Source organism: Cydia pomonella, chromosome 16, assembly GCF_033807575.1.
Source record: "Cydia pomonella isolate Wapato2018A chromosome 16, ilCydPomo1, whole genome shotgun sequence".
Classification (NCBI taxonomy): Eukaryota; Metazoa; Arthropoda; class Insecta; order Lepidoptera; family Tortricidae; genus Cydia; species Cydia pomonella.
In genome coordinates this window covers 20654433-20665344 of record NC_084718.1, presented here as the reverse complement: position 1 = coordinate 20665344, position 10912 = coordinate 20654433, and the positions used below count along the sequence as shown (strand labels likewise).

General features: G+C 43.1%; 1 protein-coding gene across 4 annotated transcripts in view; it reads right to left on the bottom strand.

Moving 5' to 3' along the window:
- Nucleotides 1-10: 10 nt before the first annotated feature.
- The window catches only part of LOC133526192 (calpain-A-like), a 76651-nt gene continuing 65749 nt past the window's right edge, over nt 11-10912 (bottom strand). For 3 of the 4 annotated variants that reach the window (XM_061862700.1, XM_061862699.1, XM_061862702.1), the window contains 9 exons: nt 6039-6211; nt 5534-5689; nt 4830-5034; nt 4377-4449; nt 3690-3743; nt 3134-3388; nt 2463-2556; nt 2324-2379; nt 11-1615 (listed from right to left, as the gene is read on the bottom strand). In XM_061862700.1, coding sequence (XP_061718684.1) covers nt 1589-1615; nt 2324-2379; nt 2463-2556; nt 3134-3388; nt 3690-3743; nt 4377-4449; nt 4830-5034; nt 5534-5689; nt 6039-6211 — 1093 coding nt within the window. In that variant the 3' untranslated portion in view covers nt 11-1588. The remainder of the gene's footprint in view (nt 1616-2323; nt 2380-2462; nt 2557-3133; nt 3389-3689; nt 3744-4376; nt 4450-4829; nt 5035-5533; nt 5690-6038; nt 6212-10912) is intronic. The other variant, XM_061862701.1, reaches the window with a different exon arrangement.

Here is a 10912-nt window from a genome sequence, read left to right as displayed (position 1 = left end):
AAATACAAGCTGTATGAAAATAATCTTTAATAAATAATTTAAATTGCACATGAACATTTGAAACTTATTCTATTAAATACAGCAATAAATATAACTGCCAGATATAATATCTCATTCTATAACAATATCTTAAACTTCAGATCGAAGGCACACGCAAGTGGTCACTTATGGTTCTTATCTCGTAGCGATAAGGTACACAATGGCTACTCAAGTGTGTGTTCGTTGGTACAATACGTTTAGCGTCTCATAGGAACGGCGGGCAGGCGCGTTATTTTTTGAGGTATATAGGCTATAAGAAAAGTTTAGATAAATATAGACATTCTTATTGTTTGTGAAGTTAGAAGAGGGAGTAAGACATAAGACACCGTGGACAAATAGACCGAGGTTTGGTCGCTAACATAAAACTGTAAAGTGTAACTTCACGACAAACCGATTTTGCACGCACATATACTCGCTTATCGGTTTTGTTGTGAGCCATTCACCGCTCAGTCGAGACAGTCGAGTTTTGAATGTGTGTATGACTCGCAAACACGAGAAAATCGGCTGATTATGAAAACACAGTTTTGTTTTGTATTAGCGACCCTCTGCCCATCTTTCGACTAAGTAGAGATAGATAAGTATTTTAGGAAGGAACAGTTAATACTTAGTTGAAACTTATAGCAAATGTAAACCTCACAGATTTATTGTTTTGTTTATTTTTTAATACCATAGCCCGCCTCGCATACTGAAGTATATCACAAGTGAGTGCAGCGGACTGCACGTTTACGTTTGTACTGTACACAATTTGGACGGATTGGTCTTTGGTCGCCGCTCATACACCTAGCGTGCGCACACGCAGCGCTGGTCGATTTCACACAGAAATATTTAAAAAATGTAAGTCCAAGTCCCAGAAGCTTTAGAGTCCGAATAAGCTGTAGTATCATTATAAACGTCATATTTCCATAGATAAGCATTTTAATATACTAAAAACGGGTCACTCACCTACTTTCAGTCGAAAAACTCCTCGGTACGGAATGAAACATATTGAGCGTTTTTCGACTTAAAATACGTGAGTGATCCGTTTTTAGTATATTTAATATGTCTGTGGCTCACGGAAGTTTAGTTGATAAGTATTTAACATAAATAAAGGCATCGCCACACTTTGACATTGCCAAGATGCCGTAATATACAACTTTTCAGTCTTTATTTATGTCGTGAAGGACCGGTCCAAGTGGTCCTTCGAACCGGATATTAAGGAGTAGTACAGTCGAGCTCATAAATATGTATACATTTTTTCACCTTATTGCAATGGATTAACGTGAAAAAATGTATAGGTACATATTTATGAACTCGAATGTTCTTAGAGGACAATAGACGTTGTAAAGTTGATATTACAGGGCCCTGTTCCTGATATTCTGTGGAGAATCGTCCCAGCGTACTGCACTCGCACAAACAAATAAAATAAGTAAACATAAAGGTTCCGCAACAGACAACAGCGGGCTCAACAACACGCGCTCACGATCACGAGTAGATCGACAACAGCGGCTCCAACAACACGCGCCTCACGAGTAGATCGACAACAGCGGCTCCAATAACACGCGCCTCACGATCACGAGTAGATCGTCATCAGGATCATCTGAGGACAATAACGTATCAGTTAACACAACGTTTACACAGAGGACCATTCCACAGAAATTGTCTACCGTTGTCCTGTATAATTGCGAATTTTAATGAAAATTTGCAGGAATAGGACGTTTTTAGGGTTCCGTACCCAAAGGGTAAAACGGGACCCTATTACTAAGTCTCCGCTGTCCGTCCGTCCGTCCGTCCGTCTGTCACCAGGCTGTAACTCATGAACCGTGATAGCTAGACAGTTGAAATTTTCACAGATGATGTATTTCTGTTGCCGCTATAACAACAAATACTAAAAAGTACGGAACCCTCGGTGGGCGAGTCCGACTTGCACTTGCCCGGTTTTTTCTTAATATAAGTACTAATTTTTTATTCATAATACTTTTTTTACTCTTCCTTGTCACAATGGATGTAATAAACGTTCAGTAAAACAAATTATCGACGTTGAAACAATGTATCTGCTGGCATCGGCGTATGATTTAGTGCCGTTAGCATTGGAGACGGTGGGGCCATGGGGCGGGGAATCCCGCCGCCTTATTAGGGAAATAGGCCAGCGTTTACGGGAGAGCTGGGAATGCTGCAGGCATTGTGGGGACCTCTGAGCCAGGTACGATGCAGGATGGTTATTTTAGGTTAAGAATAAGTTAATATTATTAGGTATAGTTGTAGTTTTTTTTTTTCAATAATTTTTAATATTGTTAGGTATACGAACCTCTTCCAACGAGAGAGGATTGGACTTCAACTTCGTGTCGAGGAGGCGGTAACGTTCTGAAAGTAAAAGATACATTTCTTGAAGCACTGGATTGCTAATATGATCAATTATCGGTTACAAACAGGAGAGTTATACGCACCGTGCGCGAGGTGAATTCTAGCAAGCGCCAGTAAGAACGCGTCGGCCGCCAGCTGCGCCTTGGGGGCGAAGCGGACCACGCAGCCTTCCAACACCTGGGGAATATACTAAATATTAATGATATATTTTTAAGAGGAGGAGCGTGCTGGTTGAACAGCGTCCAGACCTCACTTTTTTTGCATCTGTTTGCATTTTTATGTATTGTATTAGACTTATGAAGACATTATTTAAAAGTGTCTTTTTAAGTTGTAGTCCAAACATACAGTTGCTGCGAGTAACTGTTAGGTTGGGAATCAATATGAATTATTGTATTTGTTGTCATTCGGCAAAATGTGAATAATTGGTTGCGAAATGACATTCGGCAAAATAATTTTCAGCAATGATTTAGAGAATTGGTTAGAAATCAAGGAAAAACTCACTATCTCGGGCGAGACTCGAATTCGCGACTCTGGGATACCAGCCCACCGCTCTGCCAACTGAGCTGCCGAGACTTACCCGTTGACAGCGAATACTCCTTCCTTCTTCTTTTCTTATCTCCTTCTTTGTCTTCTATTTTTTTCTTTATTTATAAGCATTGTAGTATAGTTAATACATACGGATCCTGTTGGTGCCTCACAGCACAAAAGTCGGGCGAATTCTACTGACAAAATGGTTTCGTGGTAGTATAGTGACCTTGTTGCTGGCGTGCACGCCGGCCTGGCGCAGCATGTCCCGGGCGCGGTAGGCGGAGGCGGCGCCGCAGCGCGCGTGGCGCGCCCACACGCCGCGCCACAGCGCCAGCAGGCGCGCCAGCGCGGGCACGTCGGCCGCGCGCATGCGCCCCGCCACGCGCGCGTCGCGCAGCGCCACCAGCGCGCGGCACAGCGCGCGCGGCGCCGCGCCCGCCCCGCCGCGCCGCAGCGCCGCGCGCAGTGCTTCCGCGTCCACCTGCGCCAACAGTTGCTAGTTGCTAATCAATCGACTCGAACAACGCGGGCTCCTGTTCTCTCCCAATTACTTACACGACTCCCATACGAAGTACCCGATTCATCAAGGTTTAATTTACAGAGACATATTCCATAATTTCAATTCCAATTCCATAGACATATTATGAATGAATTCATTATTAAAATGGCCAATTGGCCATCTAATTTTGCGGCTAGGTGTACATTATGCGGGGATAGCCTGCATTATTTTTTAGTTTGAGATAACTTAACAGATATGCTGCATATTTCTTATATTAACTTACCTCTTCCACCTCCTCCTTGCCGAACAGCTTGACAAGCGTCGCTCGCAACTCCGGCTATAAAAACCAAAATACGATTCAATAAAACACTTCCATATAAACAGATTCAATCATTTAAATAACTTATTAGATACCTAAAACGGTACGCTTAGGAAGATTAAATACACTTTAATATGTAACAATTAAGTTTACCCTTAAGACGTAGTGGGTCACTTTCTGAGAACGCCACTTTCTGAGGACGTCACTTTCTGTCACCTAATAGGGAGCCTCTTGAATCCTGAATATCCATTTTAATAATTGTCAGACCAGAAAAGCATAAATTCTGGATAGCGACCGTTTTTTACATTTTAACCTCAGATTTGGCATATTATGATGGATTTCCCTTCAATGTGCACTTGAAAAACACCCTATATATCGGACATAAAAGCGACCCTATGTCGTACAGCGTACAGCTAATCTGGTTACGGTTTCCATTGTTCGTGCAAGTATACGGTTAAATTTTACTATATTAAAAACAGTGACGAACTCAGAAAGTGACGTCCTCGGAAACTGGCGTTCTCAGAAAGTGGCCTATATCGAAAGAGACATCCTCAGAACGTGACCTAACTCGAAAGTGAACTCTTAAGTAAGTGACCAACTCCGCCTAAAGGCAGTTTACAATGCTTCGTTAAGCTTAGAATTGGTACTCACAGGTAGCGGCTGCCGTTCGTCGGGGAACTCGGAACTGATGCTTCGCACTATCAAATTGTCCTCGTTCACTTCCCTGCAACAATCACATGCTTGGCTTCTTAATTATGAGAGTATTTTAAATAAGATTCTCTTCGGGGGATCCTTATCTAATTTGCAATACAATCTACAAAGGTTTAAAAAAAAACTTTAGGTAGTTAACTTAAGAGAACAACTTCGAACAGGCATTACAAAGCGGACTTTGTGGTTTATGGTTAAAACAACAAAAGGGTGCGCTGGAAGCGTAATAAGGAAAATTGTCGGAGGTGTACGCACCATATATCAGCGTGCTGGTTAGTCAGCACACGCACCAAGAAGGCAGCCTCGGTGTGAGCACTCAGTACTACTCGTGTGTGGTACGAGCAGGTATTCCCCTGGGGTTAGCATGTAGAAGGTCACGAACACACAAGTACGCACCATATATCGGCGTGCTGGTCGGTAAGAACCCGCAGTAAGAAAGCGGCTTCGGTATGTGCGCGTCTCGTATGTGGCACGAGGAGGTATTCTCCGGCAGGTAGAGTGAAGAACGTGGCCACTTCTCTTGCTCGGGACCAATGCGTCACGTCGAGGGCCCGCAATCCTGCCAGCGATCGCGGCGCGGTGCCTCCTGAAACATTATCATCTTAATTTATTTATTTATTTTGCTCTTTATTCACACCTCAGTAATAAAGATACAAGAAAAGAAACAATTGATTAGATGTAGAAGCAGGCAACAGGACAGGAATTTAGGAGTTGATCTTTATGTTATAACAATTATATCACCAAGACAGAGGCGAAATCCACAACCCAGGCTTCGGCACTAAAATCGCGCAATAAAAACATCTGCAACATGCTTCGTCAATATATGTCAATATTGTCAAAAACTAAGTAGATGTTTCAAAAAAATTCAAGCTTCAGAGATAAAAACGATTCTGTTCATAAAATAATTGTCATTTATGCAATTGATTGTCAGAAAGTGTGTGTGTACTTTGATAACTTGGTACCTTTATGTTCAACAAAACTGTGCCCTCTAAGTCATCGCAATTTTAGATTAGTTCTTCACTTTATTCCCCACATAATTATGCCATAACTTGGGCGGGTATGTGCATAAGCATAATATAACTAGTTTATGTTATATTTACCTGGAGGGAGCTCGTAGAGAGCGAACCCCACAGCCTTTAGCCTCGTCCGTCCGCGTGGGCAGTACTGCTGTAACACGGACACAACGACGTGGCACTTGCCGGCGCCCGCGCAGCCCGGGATTGACACGTGGAACTGCGGATTCGTGCCTGTTGTCTCTAGAAATGTACAAGTTCGTGTCAATTGGTGTGCAGTAGAATGAGTAGCATATAACTTTCGGAGTGCGATTGTTAATCTTGCATGTTGCTACAATTCTGGTCCTTTTCTGACTCAGCCGAGCAGTGCTACACTCATCGTCGATGAGAAACCAGGCACTTTTATTTGGCACTTCGCGCACAGGAGTAGGTATACTTCAGCTACAGAGTGTTATTGTCACGATTTTTTTTTTATTATGAATTGGGCTGGTCCAGGGTAATAAATATTTTATATCAACCGTTGTTTTGTTTTCTAATTTATAACTTGCTTACCCAGCAAACTTTGGTCACGCTCAATACAACGTTAGCTTACCTGTAGCTTCAGGCGGCCCGCCTGCGTTGAAGCCCCTCCTCCACCTACGCCTGGCCAGCACAGCCCTCCAAGGTCTCCTGGCGTGGAGTGCTGGTTCCCGCATCCAGTCATCAGGTCCAACGTGCACCAGCTCCAAGCGCGCGAATACGTAAGCGAAGTCGGAGAAGGACATCCTGAAATGCAAACAGTTGCATAAAAAAATAGGTCATGACTCATATATGTCACACACCGAATTTAAAATGCAAGTTCTCAGTCACAGAGTACATTTGCAACTTGAGTGCATATTCGATATTGTGCTCTAAGTAGGAAAAAAAAAGTAGAAGATTTTTTTTAACACGATGGATTTGGGACCGGGCAGTACAGGAGACGTCAGATTTTTGGCGCGAAGTGTAAATGTAAAGTTTGTGCATCCAATGTAGCCCACAAGAGGGCAGAACCTACCATGCACAATAAAACTTACATGCACTAAACGGTAGATGGCGGCACTTGCTCTGGCGTGAAGTGTTTATGTTGCCGATTCAGGCCACAAGATGGCAGACCACGGCAGACCCTCCTACGCGCACGGTCCCTATATGCCCTCAAACAGATCCCCACTATTTTATTACACCTTATATATAAATAATCTTTTTTTTATTTACAATTTAATCCCTTTCAAACGATACCTCACACTGTGGGATTGCAAACAGCATCGCAGCCATAATTGTGCGTTTTTAGGGTTCCGTATCCAAAGGGTAAAACGGGAGACTATTACTAGGACTCCGCTGTCCGTCCGTCTGTCTGTCTGTCCGTCGGTCACCAAGCTGTATCTCATGAACCCTGACAGTATTTCTGTTGCCGCTATAACAACAATTACTTACTAAAAAGTACGGAACCCTCGGTGGGCGAGCCCGACTCGCACTTGCCCGGTTTTTAGTTTTTAAACATATTTATAATAATATGTATGCTAGTTTATAAGGTATTTATCTATGGGCCAATAGTTGCCTGAAAATAAAGATTATCATTGTCTCATTCATTCATTAGGTAACTTAGGTCGGATCCCTCTCTTTCGCATAATGATCTGAAGTCAAAATGTAATGATAGTCATATTATCATTACTCATAACTCTGAAACCGTTAACTTTTCAGGAATTTCCTCAGGTTATCCTATAGATAGGTTAGGTTAGGTTTGTTTTATGGCAATCCTGAAAAGTTACGCGTTTCTGAGAAAAACCAAATTATGGCTAACGAAAATAAATAAATAAATAAATATTATAGGACATTATTACACAAATTGACTAAGTCCCACAGTAAGCTCAATAAGGCTTGTGTTGTAGGTACCTAGACAACGCGCGATATATATAATATATAATTCATCATTTTCATCGTCTCCTAGCCGTTTTCGGCCACAGCAACTGCTTTCTACCGCTGAGAGTGTCGCTGGTGCGCTCTCAGGTGACTGACGTAGCCAATCTTAGCAGCGAATGTGCGGCCACACTCGCTGCAGGTCAGCACCCCTCCGACGTAATTATATGTTATGGCCATAGGTGGTCTGGCCTTTAGCTCGTCACGCTTATCGTCAAGTTCTGTGCGTCGCCTGGCTTCAAATTCACGCACCTGCGCGCTGCGTCTGCACAATGTGCCTCTACTGTGGACGGTCACCAGCTAGACTCTCCCATGTCGTTGGTTCTATATGAGCTCTCTTCATATGCCGCTTCAACACATCTTTGAAGCGGTTTCTGCGGAGAAACTGGCCGCCTCGCTTTCGCTTACCATTTTGCATCAATATATAATGATAAATACTTAAATACATAGGAAACACCCATGACTCGGAAACAAATATCCGTGTTCATCACACAAATATATGCTCTTACCAGGATTTGAACCCGGGACCATCAGCTTCATAGGCAGGGTCACTACCCACTAGGCCAGACCGGTCGTCAAAATGCAGACAAACAATACATTTCGACTTAAAATTGTATGGGAAACAATAGAGACCCTAACTTAGGTACCTACTCAGATACTTATATTGCACAGTGTTGCTCTACAAAAGTTTACTGCGGTGTGGAAAGTGTGGATGCACCTCAAAAATACAAGGGCAACTCTAAAAATGTCAATGCAGCATAGCTGAGCAATGACGTGCGCGAACAGTGCATGCAGCTAACTTTTCCCACGACCTAGCAGCTAGCAAGTCACTAATGGAAGGCCCTGACATCGCAGCGGTTGTGCGGCGAACGTTTACTAGGTGCGTATTTTAGGTAAATACCTAATTATAGGAATGAAACTATTTAACGATTGATCTGACCTAATAATAGTGACCCGGCCTATGAAGCCGATGGTCCTGGGTTCGAATCCCGGTAAGGGCATTTATTTGTGTGTTCATCGCGAATATTTATGTATAAGCATATTTTTTGACCCGGAATTGAAGTTTGGACCCGGGTACGTCCTTACACTACGTCCACAAGAGAGGTATGGGCATTGTGAATGTCATCTCGCTTCGTGTGGTAGGGCACAGCCAGTGGATGTTATTCCAGATCTAGAGCAGAGCCCAACTGGGGAAGTACCTCCACCTTACAGAAAACCGCAGCCAAATAACACTAGACCCTACTCATAGTGTTGTGTTCCTGCCGGTGAGTAAGGTTGCCAGAGCTCAACGAGGGGGTGGGGGGTTTAGGGTCGGCAACGCGCATGTAACTCCTCTGGAGTTGCAGGCGTACATAGGCTACGGAAACTGCTTACCATCAGGCGGGCCGTATGCTTGTTTGCCACCGACGTAGTATAAAAAAAAAGCATTGACTAGTTTGGGGCTGATCTCTGTGAGATTGTATCTGAATATTTATTTATTCACAAGCAAGTCTGAATGACCTATATACTAGGCAATACTAAGAGCACAGCCAGTCCAGTAACGAACTACGAGGCTCTCTCCGGATCGAGAGCGTGGGAACCGGCGCTTGCGCAAGTACCGGCGCGGCGCTCATGCGCCGGCGCGGCGCTCCCATTTCCTAACTACTACAGGTTACTAGTTTACTACTATTATTTACTATTGCAGGTACCCTGTTAAGTCAGCCTCTCACGCGTATTAAGGATGACTCACGCTAGACCGGGCCGGGGCCGAGCCGGAGGTTCCGGCGCTTCCTGTTCTATGGAAAGCACCACGAGATCACCGACCAGCCGTCATGATTACCGATCTCGGATGCCTCGGCCCGGCCCCTGCCCGATCTAGCGTGAGTCATCCCTTATGCGGCGGTCATCGCCATATTAAGGCCAGTTTTTATTTTATTGTCGAACTTTTTTGACGTCAGATTTCGGCTAAATTTGGTGAAAAGATAGTTCCCTATTTTGTACTACAAAAAGGGTGCGGAGTGTTAGGGTCGGCAACGCGCATGTAACTTGCATGTTTGCCACCGACGACGTATAAAAAAAGTATGGTATGATAAAAAATAATGAATAGTGAATACATTTTTCACCTTACGCCCATGTGACGGTCGCGAAACGGCCAAGCTATATTGACTAAGGTGTAAACTTTGTGAAGTTAGGGCTTGTAGAGTTAGAAGCTTGGCTCTACAAGAGTTCTGATAACTTTTTGACAGTGCAAGCCTTATGGTTTCGTCTTGGCAACATTTTACTAGAAAATGTTTTTGATGGGATGGTATTTTCGCAATACAGCAGGCTACATACTTTTTTTCGGATTTCATATACATTTCCGCCCAAAATGAGGAACTTTTCAAGCCACCCAAATTTCATCCACGTCTCAGGAAAATGAAATCGACAAGAAATAAAAATCATCCTAATAACGTACCAATTTATATTCCATGGGTTTGTTGCTTACTATACTACGTTTTAACAAAAGATAAGAGTGAGATATTTGAAACTGAAGCAGTCTGAGTCAGATCGGTGCCGAGACGTGACAGATTTGTAAATCGACTCATGAATCTCATGCCTGACCTCTGTCCGACGCGACCTAGGCATCAAGGTCCCAAATGTAGTTCACTAACCTAGTTGTAGTTCAGCCTGTTAGTAGACGTAATGCTATTGCGTTTGTGAGAACTTTCCTGCTTTTATAAGAGTGTACATTTAATTTAATTGCGATTAAAGGCCACCCCACATAAGGCATGTAATCGGCGCTATGGAAAAAGCCATAGACTTGAACGACTGCCACATTTACGGGATAACGTTAAAAAAAAAGTGAATTTCTTCACAATGTTTTCCTACGTTAGACGTTAGTGTGGGGTGGCATTAACAAGTCGTAACGTTCATACACCCCACACTAACGTCTCCCGAGCGTCAGCGTCAATTCTGTGGATGCTGCTCGACGCAACGTTGGCGCAACTGCGTAGCGACCTCATTTTCCATATTAGCGCCGAGTAGACGCCGACGCTCAAAAGACGCTAGTGTGGGGGTGGCCCCTAGCTCCCGTATTCATAAAACTTAGCAAACTGTTGTTTCATTTTGTCCGTTTTTAACAAATATAAATGTTTGCCGTTAAACGTAATGTTTGGCGAACCTAATATAAGTTTAGAATCTACTATTCTCTTTAGAAAATAATAATAATAATAAAATAAGGAATAAGGACAAAAAGGTTATCTGCGAGGGCTTGCGACATGTCTTTTCATTTGGTCGATATCAAATAAAATGTTTCCAGATACGAATATTATTTTCAACCTACCTACCATTAGATATACCTAAATATGTAACTAGCCACTTTATTGTAGGTACAGTATAACTGTCAGCGAAACATTTTAAATCTTATATATTATTAGTTTCTATGTACAACTTTATCGCACAATAAAGACTAAAGGCCCTACGGTATACACTGCATTCAACTATTGGACAAAACTGAAACCGTTTGGTGTAGGAGTGTTAAGCACATGTGAGTTCACACAAAACGTGACCGCAACA